Raw genomic sequence first — 15,565 nt, 5'->3', positions numbered from 1 at the left:
AAATCCTTCTGATCGACGATCGGTTATAGAACCCAGTTTTTTTGGTTTGTGTTTTGGTGACGTTTTTCGAGCGGCGTGGTTCGCACTTACGATGGGTAGTCTGGGATGACTCCTTTGAAGCTGGGCAGGTCTTTCACGTACTCGTTGTAGAGCCACTTGACCTTGAAGTGCAGGTTCATATAGTCGGCGCTCTTACACAGACGCTGCTTCTCATGCTCTGTGGAGACACACAGGACAGAGCGTGATTGACAGGTGTGTGTGTCCGTCCACAGTCCCACCGCCCAGTAGCAGCTCAGCAGAAGACTCCCTGGAGGCCTGATGAGGTCAGGACCAGACAGATGTGACCTCTCTGCTCAGTGCTGACATACAGTTAACCTTCTATAGGTTCTCCTTTGGGGAGAGGGAGGACAGCGGGGGCGGGTATTATGGGATGGAGATGACACCCTTACCGGCGTAGAAGGTCTGCCCACGCCGGCTGAACGTGGAGGGGGCTGGAGCGCACGGTAACGAGCGTGGACGACGACGGCGGAAATGTAGGGAACACAGAGCATGTAACGGATGAACGTTTACCGTCTACCGGAATCACACTTACTGGATTGTCTTGTCGTTTACGTTTTTTTAATAATCACATAATGGGATCGTGTCACAGCGTTTTGACTCAGGCTGTTGTGGCTACGCAAACACAGGTACTGGGAGTGAGGTGTACTGTATCTACAGTCTGTGCTAGAGTTAGTCTACAGACTATGAAACTACAGTCAGGCTCACCCTGGAGCCATTGGTAGTGGTCAACGTTATCCATGACTGGGAGACAGGAGATGAGAAGACAGGAGGGTATGAGACCGAAGGGAGAGAGATCGCAGATGGAAGGACAGACACTTACAAACCCTGGATTTCTGGACCCAGACTAGGTAAACCAAGGATTTCTGGACCCAGCCCAGTCATCAGGCAAGACTCACCCTCCATGGCGTACTTCATGTCCTGGGCGAACAGCGTCCACATCACCTCGGCACACACCTTCCCCACGTTCAGCTCCTGGGGAAACCTGCCAGGACATAGCAGCGTTAGACACACGCACGTGTGTGTGTGTGGCGTTTGATAAGGTGTGTGTGTGTTTGATAAGGTGTGTGTGTGTGTGTGTGTGGTGTTTGATAAGGTGTGTGTGTACTGACTGGTTGAGGACAGGTGTGTAGGAGTTCCTGTCCTCGTCGATGATGGAGACGATGAGGGTGATGAGCTTGGGCCAGAAGTCCAGGTTCTTGATGCTGGGGCCCTGCTCCTCCAGAGGAACTTCCTCCTTGTTCTGGATCACAACAACAACAACAGCATCAACAACAACAACAGCAGCAGCATCAACAACAACAAAAATAAACAGCATCAACAACAACAGAATCAACAACAACAACAACAGAATCAACATCAACAACAACAAGAATTCTTGATACTCGCAAACAAAGTACACTGCAACTGCATGACTTCTGTTACTGTTGGGCACAACACCCGCTGATTTAACCCCCCCCTGGGAGGTCGCCCACAGCGCGGGTCTGTCAACGTTACTTTCCCAGTGTTGGAAGTGTCATCTCTGCTGCTTGTCTACACTGTGTCTTACATTTACATTTAGTCATTTAGCAGACGCTCTTATCCAGAGCGACTTACAATAAGTACGGGGACATTCCCCCGAGGCAAGTAGGGTGAAGTGCCTTGCCCAAGGACACAACGTCAGTTGGCATGACCGGGAATCGAACTGGCAACCTTCAGATTACTAGCCCGATTCCCTCACCGCTCGGCCACCTGACTCCACTCTGAGGGGCCTGTCAGTCACACTCACAGAGTCCAGCGGTTGGTACTGGCGGCTGTACAGCTCCTGGCAGTTGTTGAAGATGTAGTCGTAGGTGGAGTTGAGGCAGGCCTTGACGCAGTCCCTCACCACCTGACTGGCCCGAGGAGGGGACTGCAGTTCCTGAACCTGACCACCAGGAGGAGACAAAGGGCTCAACACGGAGTGCTGTGATCCATCACAAACACTTCAGGCTTCACTAACGCAGCACAGGCACCGTGCTACCCAATGGGAACTTAAATTAATGAAGATCACACTTTTAGGGAGAAAAGAGACAACCGAAACGACTGAAGCTTCGTTCTGAGGGGCCTTATGTGGCAAAGCGTACCTTCATCCTGAAGAAGGTGATGCTGGTCAGGAGGTCCACAGTGGACTTGAGGTCCTGAAGACGTTCCTTATTGCTGGCAGGGAAGTTGTTCTGGAGAACGGCGGATGAGAACATTTACATTTAGTCATTTAGCAGACGCTCTTATCCAGAGCGACTTACAGTAAGTACAGGGACATTCCCCCGAGGCAAGTAGGGTGAAGTGCCTTCCCCAAGGACACAACATCATTTGCACGTCCAGGAATCGAACCGGAAACCTTCTGATTAACAGCCCGATTCCCTAACCGCTCAGCCATCTGACTTCCTGACTCCTTAACAGTGTCAGAACCCAAGTCAGGACACCAGAGGGCCCAAACCCAACCCAGCCGCCCCCAGCTCACCCTGTACGTAGACAGGTCAATGCGCAGCGAGTTGTGCAGTTGATCCAGAAGCTTGACGAAGCGCTCTTTCTGTACGGAGGGAAAGAGAGAGAGAGAGAGGAGCGGTTGAAGCTGGCGTCACAGGCAGACACACATCACCCCCTCCCCCTCCCCCCGGGCGTGTGTTTGGAGAGCGCGGGCCGCGCCAGGAGGAGTTACCCCGAAGTTGGTGGCGGCGAAGCGGTCGGAGGCGGAGACGTTGGTGGAGGCGGTGGTGTGGGCGTAGAAAGCGTTGATGTTGGCCAGCAGGGTGCTCATCACAGCGGGCACGCTGGGACACATGTACTTTGACGACAGGCAGGCGAAATGCCTGGAAAACAGACAAGAGGTCGTGTACTGTGAGGGTCAGGAAGTTACCGGAACGTCTCTGCCAGTAGAGGGCACAACTGAGAGAGCCAGACTGGGAGAACCTCGATGGATTTCAGCCTGAAAATGTAATCTGTTTGGTGTAATGCTCGTCGGTTTAGGGAAGCAAGCGTCGTAACATCCAGTGTTCACGACGACCTGTTTAACCGCTAACGTGCATTTTCTTTGTCATTATACAGCAGGAGCAAATCATCCGTACGAGAGACACATGCGGAACACAAGGACGGCATGTTTGGCCCGCGAGCTGCCTTCTCCAGGGTCCTGCCTCCACCGGATGAACCCTGGGAGGTGAGGCGCTCGTTTCGCGCTGCCCACCCGCCCCATTCCGGGTGAGGGATGGCTGTCTGAGTGTGCTTGGGCTGAGTGATGGGCCCAGTTAACGAGCATCTGTATGGAGAACGACACTCCACGGAGCCATATCCATCCTCCCAACACTGGGAGGGTTCTCCTTCATCTGGAGGCCATGGGGGGGTGGGGGTGAAAACGGTACCAAACCAAACGGCTGTTCTATATCAGAGAGAAGAGGGGGGGGGGGGGGGGCAGGGAGGGAGGGAGGGGTGAAAGAGGTTGAAAAGATGGGCGGAGGAGAGAGCGCCCCCCAGCCTTACGTCATGGCCTGGTAGATCGACTCGATGCCATAGCGCATGGCAAACTCGTCCACGATCTCCTGGGCCACCTCGTCGAAGTAGACCTTCCAGGCTTCGTCCCCCTTGGCCTCTGGGATCCTCACCATGCCCAGCACGTCCGTCGAGTGGTGGAACAGATTCTGGGGAACAGAGAACCTCAGGTGTCAGACACACAGAACGGCAGATGAAAATGAGCGGGCAGGTGTACAGGAGATGGTTACATGTGTTTACCTCATGCATGCAGGCAGATGTACAGGAGATGGTTACAGGTGTTTACCTCATGCAGGCAGGTGTACAGGAGATGGTTACAGGTGTTTACCTCATGCATGCAGGTGTACAGGAGATGGTTACAGGTGTTTACCTCATGCAGACAGGTGTACTGGACATGGTAAGGGGCCACCTTCTCCTCTCCCTTGATCTCCACACTGATCTGCAGACGGATGGCTCCGGAAACAGCAGACTTGTCTGTCCTTTTCTCTGTACACACAGACACACACACACACACACACACACAGAGTTCATCACCTTAGACTCAAACCAACAGCCTGAAACCAGGTCTGGCAATGTAGCGCCAACCAAAGGTTTATCAACTGCCTCGTGAGCTCACTGGAGCTCTGTGTGTACCACAGTTACGCCGGCCATTTTGTGATTGCGTTGTGCTAGCGGTCGGCGGCGAGGAGAGGGGGGGGACGACGACCGGGGGGGGAAGTGCTCCTCATGACCGAGGACACTCGAGCCTGAGCTATTCTGGAAGGATCCGCGTTCGGCAGCTCAACCCCGCCTATTTCCCGTGACAGCCACCATTATTAGGGTAATTTGTACGTGTCGCCGGGGTGGTCGATTTACGACTGGAGTGTTCTACATGATAATCAAGGAGGATCTCTTTAGCGGTGGAGGAGAGGGGAGGGGGAGGAGAGGGGGAGGAGAGGGGAGGGGGAGGAGAGGGGGAGGAGAGGGGAGGGGGAGGAAAAGAGGAGAGCAGTTGTAGCCAAAGCAGAACTTATCTAAGATTAATCTTTCCGCTGTTTATCGAGAGCACGGTGTAAAAGAGGATCACACACACACCTTCCCACTTCAAACACTTTCAGAATGCAAGCGGCAGTCGTACGTTTTTAAGATTTGTTCGAGCTGGGCTGTGAACGGTGGAGTCAATTTCACAAAGTTGTGATTAAACACGCACAGCTGACGCCCGGGGCTCCGGGAGAAAAAAACACATGTAACGGTTCATACACACAGACACACATTATGGATGTCGAGAGTCCCATTTGCTGGTGAGGAAAGTTCATCACAGATAGGGAAGCATCCCTGAAAGTCTGCCTGTCATTAGGTGGAGGGAGAGAGAGAGAGAGAAGCCCCTCGGGAGGGTGAATCAATTATCTCCCGTAAAGTATTCACAACTAAACAGAAAAGGCAACTTGACATGTGTGCGGGAAAAAACCTTTTCAACAACACTCTCCCCTCTGCCCCCGAGGGACAAACACTTAGAGAAGAGACGAGAGGGGGACTGAAACACGTGGTCGAGTGAGAGGATGAAGCAGGCCGAGGACAATAGGAGACCGGGGCAGCAGACGAGGAGAGAGGGAAAGAGAGAGAGGGAGGGGAGAGTCCAGAGGGTGAGAGGCCTACAGGGAACACACAGAGCATGGTAGGGGAGGAGAGAGGGAGGAGGGGGGGTAGGGGGAGGACAGTGTTTTCATCCAGGGCATGTCCAGGCCTCGGGGCCACTCCTTGCCCGGGTAATTGGGCAAGAAAAATGGCCCTTCTGGCCAGGAAAACGACAGTAATGAGGTTGATGCAAACACAGACAGGATTACAGACACACACACACAGACAGACAGACAGACAGACAGACAGACAGACAGAGAGAGAGAGAGAGAGCGAGAGACTGAAGAGAGACTGAAGAGAGAGCGAGAGAGAGCGAGAGACTGAAGAGAGAGCGAGATGAGAGAAAAAGAAAGTGCGAGGAGAAGAGAGAGAGAGACATAGAGAATAACACAGAGAGTGATCGGTTATGTTGGGATCGGTGGGAGAAGACGGCGGTGAGAGAGAGGAGGGAGGTGAAGGGGGGGGGGGGTGACGCAGGTTGGGGGTCACAGAGAGGTCGAAGGTTGCGGTACTGACCCAGGTTGTACCAGACGTCCATCTCTCCGCTGAGCGTGCGCACCTCGATGATGCTCTGGCCCAGGAAGTCATCGGACTCCCTCTTCAGACGCTGCTTCACGCGGGACTTGATGTCGTCGTCCTCGTCCCAGACACGCACCTTGATGCGGTCCGAAGAGTTGTGACACTCACTGGCGGGAAAAACCAACAAGGAACATGTAAAGTAAAAAAAAAAAAATGTGGGGGGGGGGGGGGGGTACTGTGTGTTACAGTATCACATACTGATTAAGCAACTTTCTTTTAATAACATGTGCTTCACTGTTTGTATAGTATTTTTTATTCTTATTTGGCTCAACTAGATGTGATCCGAAGTGATTCATAAAGGAAAGTGTTGTTCCGTGGAACCCCAGTAAAAGAGTCTCTGATTTCCAGGGTCCAGACAGACAGACAGGCAGAGAGACAGACAGGCAGACAGGCAGACAAGCAGACAGGCAGGCAGACAGGCAGAGAGACAGACAGGCAAACAGACAGACAGGCAAACAGACAGAAAGGCAGACAGACAGACAAGCAGACAGAAAGGCAGACAGACAGACAGAAAGGCAGACAGACAGGCAGAGAGACAGACAAGCAGAAAAGCAGACAGACAGACAGACAGGCAGTCAGGCAGGCAGGCAGGCAGACAGGCAGACAGACAAGCAGACAGTAAGACAGGCAAACAGACAGAAAGGCAGACAGACAGGCAGGCAGACAGGCAGACAGGCAGACAGACAGGCAGACAGAGAACAGGGAGCACACAGACAGTGAGTGACATTTGAAAGTAGGTTGAGTCCACTGTCTCCATGCTGAGACCATCCAGACAGCTCGGGGCGAAGGCCTGGCCTGCTTAGCAGCACATCCAAATTCAGTCTGATCATCTCCCTCGACCAGACCTCAGTCCACGCTCCAGCAAGGAAGGAAAAACTGTCCGTCTTTAGTCCCGCATCAGACAGTCAGTCCTCGAGGCAACAGAGATCAAGCTACTCCTCGGCTTGGAGTGTCTGAATGCATCACAAATTCAGAGGATGCTGCCAAATGTAGGAAAAGGACCCTTCCAAATTCGACTTCTCCTCCCAGACGGGGTTATACAGGAGATACAAGTTCTACTTGGCCCAGACAGGAGATACTCACAAGTGGAACTTCTCCTCCCAGACGGGGTTGAGGTTTCCGTAGATGGTCTTGGTCCTGCGTTTGGTCTTGCCCACCTGGACGGTGACGTAGGGGTCACTGGAGCCCGTCTTGTCCTTGGCCTGGAGCCCCTGGGCACACAGCACTACACACACACACACACACACACGCACACACACTCAGGGGTTTTTCCTTGATGTGTGTGTATGTATGAGTAGTGTGTGTGTGTGTGTGTGCGTACCTGTTATGGTGATCTTAGCAGACCACTTGGAGGTCCCGTCCAGCACACTTTGCTTGATGGTTTTCATCTGCTGGGCATGGATGGCCTTACTGATGACGAACACGTCTCGGATGACGTCGAAGATCTCCGGCTTGTTCCTCTCCCTGATCTTCATCCGGTCCTTCATGGCCATGATGATGTTCTGGGTCCGATCCTCAGCCCCATGCTTTGAGCTCTTCTCCGCAGCACCTGGAACCACACACACCTGTTTTTAGGGACTTTTAGGGACGTTTTGCGTCCTGGCTGTAGCTTGGTCAAAACTACAGGAAGTATTCTTCTCAATGCTCCAATCACATTGCTCTTCAATCTTGGACTAATCCCAAAAGGCCTTTGAATGGGGGGAGCTCTCCATTTCTGTTATCTCAGAAATACTGATTCTGTTTCAATATGAGAAACACCCGAGTGATGGATAGCTGGTGGAGGATACCTCATGGTCTTTAATACAACATCAATCATAACCTGTAATCAACAGAATACACATGGATGCACAGTCTGCGCTGACAGCTGTAATATTAGATGGTGATGAGGCAGCCGAAAATAATCCAAATACGACGCTTGCCTGCCACAAACCCAACTGACAAAGCATGGACGGGTGTCAAGGCTGTCAGTCAGAGAAATTACACGCCCTGAAAGCCATTGCGGATGAACCGATGACTTATTCACCGACTGTCAATTGTTGAGATTGTAATTCTGAGGCGTCGTCCCGGCAACACAATGACGGCGGAGTCTAGAAAACCTGCATTACCATGACGACGCAGAATAAAGCTTTTAAAAGAATAACACTGCGGAAGAGCCGTTTTAGGACGGGGTGACAAAGGTCAAAGGTCGTGTGCTTGTGCCCCACTGGACACTCAGGGGTCAATCCTAAAGTGAATCCAAGTCCTCAAGTACCCTCTTCCCCATCCCCAGCCTCTATCCAGGAGCCCTCTTCCCCATCCCCGGCCTCTATCCAGGAGCCCTCTTCCCCATCCCCAGCCTCTATCCAGGAGCCCTCTTCCCCATCCCCGGCCTCTATCCAGGAGCCCTCTTCCCCATCCCCAGCCTCTATCCAGGAGCCCTCTTCCCCATCCCCAGCCTCTATCCAGGAGCCGTCTTCCCCATCCCCAGCCTCTATCCAGGAGCCCTCTTCCCCATCCCCGGCCTCTATCCAGGAGCCCTCTTCCCCATCCCCGGCCTCTATCCAGGAGCCCTCTTCCCCATCCCCGGCCTCTATCCAGGAGCCCTCTTCCCCATCCCCAGACTCTATCCAGGAGCCCTCTTCCCCATCCCCAGCCTCTATCCAGGAGCCCTCTTCCCCATCCCCAGCCTCTATCCGGGTCTCTAGCCTCTATATCGTCACTCACGCTGCAGGCAGTCGGCGTTGAGCAGCTCCTGGCACTTCTCGTGACATTTGACCCCGCACTCGGAGCAGCGCATGCCCTGGCGGGCGATGCCCCACAGCAGGCCCTCGCACTCATAGCAGTAGGTGGGCGTGGTGGCTGTCCACACCTCGAAGTTGTGGGGCGTGGTGCAGGAGATGGGGTAGATGAGAGCCTGCAGGGTTTTCTTGTAGACGTGGTTCTTCTGTGGGAGGTGGAGGTGGAGGAGGAGGAGATGGAGGGGAGGTGCAGGTGGAGGGGAGGAGGTGGGGAGGGGTGGAGGTGGAGGGCGAGGAGGTGGAGGAGGAGGAGGAGGGGTGGAGGTGGAGGGCGAGGAGGTGGAGGAGGAGGAGGGGAATACAGAGCAGAGAGAAGGGGAGGATCAGTGTTTTTTGTTGTGAGCTTGCTCATGCTTAAAACAGATGACCATAAGCAAATGCATCCAAGCACAAACAGTCCCTCTTCCTGTACTCACCAGTTCTTCGTCCTTGATGGAGGAGCGAGCAGCCATGGCGGAACTGATGCCGGCCTTCCTGGCCTGGACCAGAGACTGCACGGTGTTGGGGTGGCGGAAGGATAAGTCAGACACAAACAACAACCACACACACACCCCGTAGCTTCACCCGATGGCATCCCAACCACCCCCCCCCCCAAACAGAAGCCCCGTTTAACATCATATTACCAGAGGCTTGCGTGAGGAACACCACCCTGCTTAGCAGCCTAGAGAGAGAGCCACGAAGGCTGAACACCTACTGTGGTTAGATGGGGTCACTAATGAAGGGGCTCGAGCTAGGACTGTTACTCCAGGTTAGAGGTGACTACGGGAAAGACAGAGCCATCACCCAACACACAGGTCGGAAGCAAAAGGGGAGTTTGTGTCTGTGTAGGTGTGTGTGTGTTTGTTGTGTAGGTGTGTGTGTGTGTGTGTGTGTGTGTGCGTGCGTGCGTGCGTGCATGTGAAGGAAGATTCCACCCGGAGTCTTTGAGTGATGGTCTGAACATGCCTCAGCATGTAAAACAAAGGAATAAAACCCAAAAGACAGGGGAAGATGAAGTTTGTGTGGTGAAACTCTTCTACCATATCAAGTAGGAACAAATTCAGCTCGGATAAAATGGGTTCGAATGGACACAAGAAAGAGCATGAACGACACAGGGCTTCCATAGCCTTGTGTGTAACTTGTAGTTGCATGAGGTACAAAAACAAGCGGTGCCGTTTGTCCTACTTGATATTCAGTATTGTCTTGTTTTGAAAGACTGAAGAGAGGGGCGACTGTGCTCTATCCACTTACCATGGCCTGACCAAGGAGAGAGATTGCGATCAAGAGAGTTGTGGGGGACAATTAGGGGGTGTAGGAGGAGGGAGAGAGAGATCAGAAGACTGAATACATACTCGTCTCACATGGTTCAATCGTGCTACTGTAAATTCATCATCTCAATCCATATTTTGACCCAAATTGTGAAAATCCTCGCCTGTTTATTTATATTTATATTTGTATTTATACATGACCTTGACAATGACAGGGTCACCAAATGCTGGTGACGCGCTGGAAAAAAGGCAGTTTGACGCTGGAAAAAGGGAGGAGTCAGAACTCACCACTTCGCTGACCAGGGGGATGGGCTTCCTCTTGCGTAGGTCCGGCATGCTGTCGATCCCGAACATCCCGCTTCCTCCGCTGGCGGGCCAAGGAAGAGCAGCGCAACGTTAGCAACCCTAACTCAGCTCAGTGGTTAGAGCATTTGACTGCAGATCGGTCAAAGGTTCGAATCTCCAATTATCGCACGAGACATGAGAAAATTGCATTATTATTATTATTAAGTGTGGTCAGTTGCGCACACATGTATCCTGTTGAACTCTGACTGACAGACATGCAGATCTTCGCTCACCCCGGTTTGACCCAGGCTTGTCTGGCGTTGGGTCCTTCATCACGAACCTGGGGAGTAACAAACACGGTTGACATTCAGGCACTCGATGAAAATGTATTACGACAGATCACCAAACAGGGAGACACATAAGGAGACTTGCGATTGGTTGGTCGGTTGGTTGAGTTTCACCTTCGTAACATTGCTACTACTGAGGAAAGCATAGTAGGAGCTATGCCCCCCAAATGTATAAGTTGATAAAGGATCCATCACGTGATACGACACATACTGTGTGATCCACAGGCTGGTTCCCAAAATAGTTTCAAGGTAGATCAGCACTCACAACATGGTACATTGTTTTGGGACAAAATATTTGAGGAAAAGATTCAAGGTTCGGAAATTCAGGTTGTTCAAATTCGAACAGTAAAATTTAGGTCCCAAAATTTTTTTTTTAACATAGACCTCCTCAAAACACCACACTAGTGATTCTCTTGATCCCAACGATCACAGGGATAGTTACTCCCCCAGCTCATGTTAAAGGGTAAAGTTACTGTAAGTGTTATATGGTATGAGTCATCTAATAATCATATACATCCCACAAGAGCTAAACCCTAACTCATCACAGCGGTCTGCACAGCAGCAGGTGAAACTGATGCCTAACATGGGAACATGTTAGGCATCAGTCCTATGCTCCATGCATAGGACACAGAAACACAAGAAAGAACACCCACTGGCAAACTCAAAAAGAAAAAGAAACAACATTGTAACATAACCGAACAAGAGTAAAACAACGGAACAATAAAACAACATGACTGAAGAGGAGTTAAGTTGAAACCTGATCCTCTTCCCTGCTGCTTTCTGTAAGAAAAAAATAAATAATCAAATGAACATAATCAGGTTTAATTAGCAGGGCAGGTATAGATTAACCGATCACAAACAACGTTCATGCCATTAAGGCATTATCAAGCGCTTCTGAGGCCTGTGGTGCATAAATAATATTTCTTAGGCCTTTTCTGGGCTTGTCAATAGGCGAATGAAGAACCGGTTGTACCTGGGTTGAACTCGTCTTCAGAGAAAGTGGAGCCCTGAGTTTTGGACAGCCTGCGCCTGGTTTGTCTCTTCTCCTTCAGAACACGCTGGAAATTAGCCAGTCGTTCCCTGTGGCTCGGGTCTAACTGACTGACCTCGGTTTGATCTGACGCACGCGCTTCTCCTATCGAACTTAACCCCACTTGCCCTGGGCTGGACATGGGCAGTACCGGGCTCTGCCCAGGCGACTGTCCTTCTAGAGTGTGGTCGGACAGTCCTCCCGGGTCAGGGCTTGGCACCTGTCTGCCTGGGCTTTGCACCCGTCTGCCTGGGCTTTGCACCCGTCTGCCTGGGCTTTGCACCCGTCTGCCTGGGCTTTGCACCCGTCTGCCTGGGCTTTGCACCCGTCTGCCTGGGCTTTGCACCCGTCTGCCTGGGCTTTGCACCCGTCTGCCTGGGCTTTGCACCCGTCTGCCTGGGCTATGGTCCGGCGTCAGGTCTGGGTTGGAGAGCTCCCCATCCGTCTGGCCCTGCCGGCTGTCAGAGAGCTCCAGGGAATGGTACTCGGTAGGCGTGCAGAGAGACTGGCTGACTGGGGAGGTGTGTGGGGAACTCGTGGGTTCCTCCTGGGCCTGCCTGCAGTCCACGTAGACGGAGGCGTCGCTGTGTCCCTCCACCGGCGAGGCGGGCTGGGGCAGAGCGGAAGGCCGGCGTCCCTCGGAGTGCTGCGGTGTGCTCGTCTCCTCCAGGGCGTCGGGCGAACATCTGGCTGGAGACGCCGCCGCCTCCGCCTCCTCCGATTGCCCGTCGTCCCTGGGACACTCCGGGCTGGAGCCCTCCAGCTTCCTCAGAGCGCCCTTGAGCGCCCACTTGAAGGTGAGAACGGCCTTGCCGATGCTTTTCACGTCGAAGCCCGCCGTCGCCGCCTCCGCCGGGCGGGGTTCCTCGGGGCGCGGGCTGGCCGCCTCCGACGACCCCCACCCCGCCTCGTCGTCTCCGGCACCACCCGGCTCCAGGCTCTCGGCCGAGCCCGCGTCCAGGGTGTCGGCGGGGGACGGGCAGCGGTCCGGGTAGGGCGCCGGCCGGTCCAGGTAGCCGTCGTCGCAGTCGGTGAGCAGCACGGTGGAGCGACTCAGGCTCCGGGACGGCGGCTTGCTGCCCAGCTCGTCGGCGTAGGCGTCCACGGTGTGGTAACCGGAGCTACGCGAGTAAGGGCAGTTGGCGGAGCAGTCGCACTCCAGTTGCCCGCTCCCTCCGTGCAGCCTGGCCGGCCTCCAATCCTGCAGGCTGGATGAGCTGGAGGGAGAGTTGGATTGGTGGCGCTGGTGCAGCCCAAACAGCAGGGACAGGTGCTCAGCGCTGCCGCTATTGGCCGACGACAGGCCAGGTGTGCTGCTGGTCTCCTCCCTGGCGTAGCGGTCCCAGCCGCCCGGCCCCCCGCACGTCCCCACATCCTCCCCGCTGTTGAGACGGGAGCGGAAGTCCTCCTCGCTCCAGCCCGTCTCCCCGCTCACGCTGTGCTGCATGCCGGCGGAGGTCCAGCTTCCCCGCCACGCGCCGGCAGAGCCGGATCCATACCAGGCGTCCCTCTCCAGGCAGCCGGAGCTCTGGCAGGAGGACAGGGAGCTGGTGCTGGGGCACTCCTGGCTGTACAGGGAGAGGCTGGACGGGTCTCCGGTGCCGGAGCGAGGCACGTCCGAGCTCTGGTCCGAGTGATCCTGGTCGGTCGGTTCCGGGTGGCGTGAGGAAGGCCTCTCCCTCCACTGCTTGGGGGACGCCTGGGGAGGCTCATGGTCCGGGTCTCTGTCCCAGTCCAGGTGGGCCAACAGCGGGCTGGTGGCTCTCCTGTCGAGGGCCGTTGTCGTGGCGTTCTGTCTGCCCAGGCTCCCACGCCTGGTCCTGGGCCTCTGAGGAGGCGGGAGCTGGGGCGCGGCCGAGGCTCCGGAGTAGAGATCCCCGATCTCGCTGAGCACGGCGTCCACGCAGCAGGACACCTCGTCCACGGAGCCGCGCACCGAGGACAGGTAGAGCCGCAGGTCCGAAATCTCCTCTTGGATCTTGTTTATCCCCCTGAGTTCTTTAAGGATGTGTTCAACTATGTTTCCGGAACCTTCCTCCGCCGCCTCTTCCTCCTCTTCCTCTTCGCTGGGCCCGTGTGTGATGTCCAGAACATCCACCACCCCTATCCCGTCCTGGCACTCTGAGCTCTCCCCAGAAGGAGTGAGGTCACTGAGATCTGCACTGGGGCCGTTGGTTTTGACCGTACTGGTGGCGTCGACGTAGCCCTTCAGATCCCCCTCCAGCCCCACCAGGGAAGGTGTGTGCGAGACCGTGCGAGTCCCGGTGTGGCTGTGTCCGTTGGGTAGGGGGCGTATGCCTGTAATCTTCCCATCGGAGGGGTCTCTGTTCAGGCCACAGATGAACACGTCCTGCCCCACCTCCATGGGGCTCGGCTGGGGGCGACGTGGGGAATTCTCCCCTTGACCTTCCGGAAACTTCTGTAGCTTTCTCTTGCTGTTTCGCCTCGCCTTGGGGCTCTGGGTCTGTGCTCTCTTCTGACCCGGCTCCTTCCTCTTGGCCGGTTTGGTTGGAGATATCTCGGTGTCATCAGCTCCATCTTCCCTGAGGTGACTGGTGGGGAACATTCCAGACACCGGGGACTGTGTGCTGGCTGGTCTCCCCGAGGGACTGACCAGCACCTTACGCTTCAGAGCAGACAGGGAACTGACGACATCCTGAGAGGCAGGCCACTGATCTCCTCACATAACCTAGAGTTTCATGACTGGTAAGATAGAAAAGACACATCCTGAAAGAGAGAGAGAGAGAGAGAGACACATCCTGAGAGAGAGAGAGAGAGAGAGAGAGAGAGAGAGAGAGAGAGAGAGAGAGAGAGAGAGAGAGAGAGAGAGAGAGAGAGAGAGAGAGAGAGAGAGAGAGAGAGAGAGAGAGAGAGAGAGAGAGAGAGAGAGAGAGCTACACTGACTTGAAGTAAATGTCAAAATTTTTATTTAAAAGATCTAAATGCCTCTTTTATTTACTTATTTCTAGTTCTTGGCATTTCTTACGTTTCACATTTGGATCACTGATATAAAATGAATAAAATTCTCTTAGAATACATGTTATAATACCAAATATTCCTTGTCCGTTTGCCTGTTTTCTAATTTATCAGTCTAACAGAACAGAAAGCACAGAGAGAAAATTGCAAACTCCAGCTGTTATAATAGCTTGCATGAAATCGTGATGGTAGTAACGCGATTTCATAGAGCCATGTGGCTACATATATACCAAGTGGTCGAATGTTTGTGAGTTTGTCTGCCTCCTTTTCGCACGTACACAGAAGCCGTGTGCGGATTGGCCAGCACACAGCTGGCGTGAACTCTATCATTACGAAGCAGCAGAAGACAGCTTTGTAATTAGATGACAGCTCAATTCTCTCCTGGAGGTCGGTGTCATTCTTGCGAAAACACACCAACACACACAAGCATGCACATTCATACAGCAGCTGGATGACTTGAGATAGCAGTGGTCCGTCACCCCTGGAAATATCATGAATGACATGACTCTGGTCCTAGATATCCTATATCCATAACATATTTGCCGACATCTGTGTGCATATAACTTGAAACACAAAACCACTCATATAGGTATCAGTTCAAATGCTTTTTCACACAGACAAATCAGGTGATGATTTGTATTATTACAGGAAAGACACACTTGTCTGCTACAGAAGAGCTTATTCTAGTATCCATACTGTACTCTAACCAACGCTGTGACAGCATAAACGTGTTTTCTGTACCCTGCTGGTTCCGTCAGCAGCAGGGGAACAGAGTGACATGTCACCCTGTTCTCTTGGGAGCTATTATGTTGTTCAACTGGATCCCCGATGTGAATTAGTGCCGGCCAATTTCCGCAGGCTGTTGCCTCTTTTGTCTGACAAAGTGTCAGTGGGGTCGTTTTAACCAGTCGCCCCCTCCCTCTTCCTCCGACCATCCCTCACGCAGGATTTGGTGTCAATTTAAAGATGCGATAGGTAACGTTATAAAATAAATTCAACAGTTGGCTGGAAAATAGCTGGGCACTCCAAATATATAAATTGACATTCCACTGGCACTGAGATGTCTGTGTTGATAGACAACACTTAGAGGGTCTCTTACCACAACATCTTTATATGTTACTGAAGTTTTACCTTTAAGTAAAACTAAGT

The 15,565-nt window shown here is 53.3% G+C and overlaps 1 protein-coding gene across 2 annotated transcripts in view; it reads right to left on the bottom strand.

Moving 5' to 3' along the window:
* unc13bb (unc-13 homolog Bb (C. elegans)) overlaps positions 1 to 15,565 on the bottom strand; it is a 67,258-nt gene that overhangs the window by 12,833 nt on the left and 38,860 nt on the right. The window contains exons 11-28 of one of the 2 annotated variants that reach the window (XM_062484328.1): positions 10,357 to 10,403; positions 10,067 to 10,145; positions 8,948 to 9,022; positions 8,458 to 8,677; positions 7,076 to 7,303; positions 6,838 to 6,979; positions 5,692 to 5,861; positions 3,848 to 4,047; positions 3,553 to 3,710; positions 2,738 to 2,888; positions 2,540 to 2,608; positions 2,163 to 2,252; positions 1,826 to 1,963; positions 1,170 to 1,300; positions 957 to 1,042; positions 766 to 801; positions 450 to 491; positions 91 to 217 (exon numbers count right to left, since the gene is read on the bottom strand). In XM_062484328.1, coding sequence (XP_062340312.1) covers positions 91 to 217; positions 450 to 491; positions 766 to 801; positions 957 to 1,042; positions 1,170 to 1,300; positions 1,826 to 1,963; positions 2,163 to 2,252; positions 2,540 to 2,608; positions 2,738 to 2,888; positions 3,553 to 3,710; positions 3,848 to 4,047; positions 5,692 to 5,861; positions 6,838 to 6,979; positions 7,076 to 7,303; positions 8,458 to 8,677; positions 8,948 to 9,022; positions 10,067 to 10,145; positions 10,357 to 10,403 — 2,189 coding nt within the window. The remainder of the gene's footprint in view (positions 1 to 90; positions 218 to 449; positions 492 to 765; positions 802 to 956; positions 1,043 to 1,169; positions 1,301 to 1,825; positions 1,964 to 2,162; positions 2,253 to 2,539; positions 2,609 to 2,737; positions 2,889 to 3,552; positions 3,711 to 3,847; positions 4,048 to 5,691; positions 5,862 to 6,837; positions 6,980 to 7,075; positions 7,304 to 8,457; positions 8,678 to 8,947; positions 9,023 to 10,066; positions 10,146 to 10,356; positions 10,404 to 15,565) is intronic. The other variant, XM_062484329.1, reaches the window with a different exon arrangement.

This window comes from Osmerus eperlanus, chromosome 18 (assembly GCF_963692335.1).
Source record: "Osmerus eperlanus chromosome 18, fOsmEpe2.1, whole genome shotgun sequence".
In the NCBI taxonomy this organism is placed as follows: domain Eukaryota; kingdom Metazoa; phylum Chordata; class Actinopteri; order Osmeriformes; family Osmeridae; genus Osmerus; species Osmerus eperlanus.
Note: the sequence above shows the minus strand (reverse complement) of the source record. Positions and strands in the feature narration are given on the sequence as shown.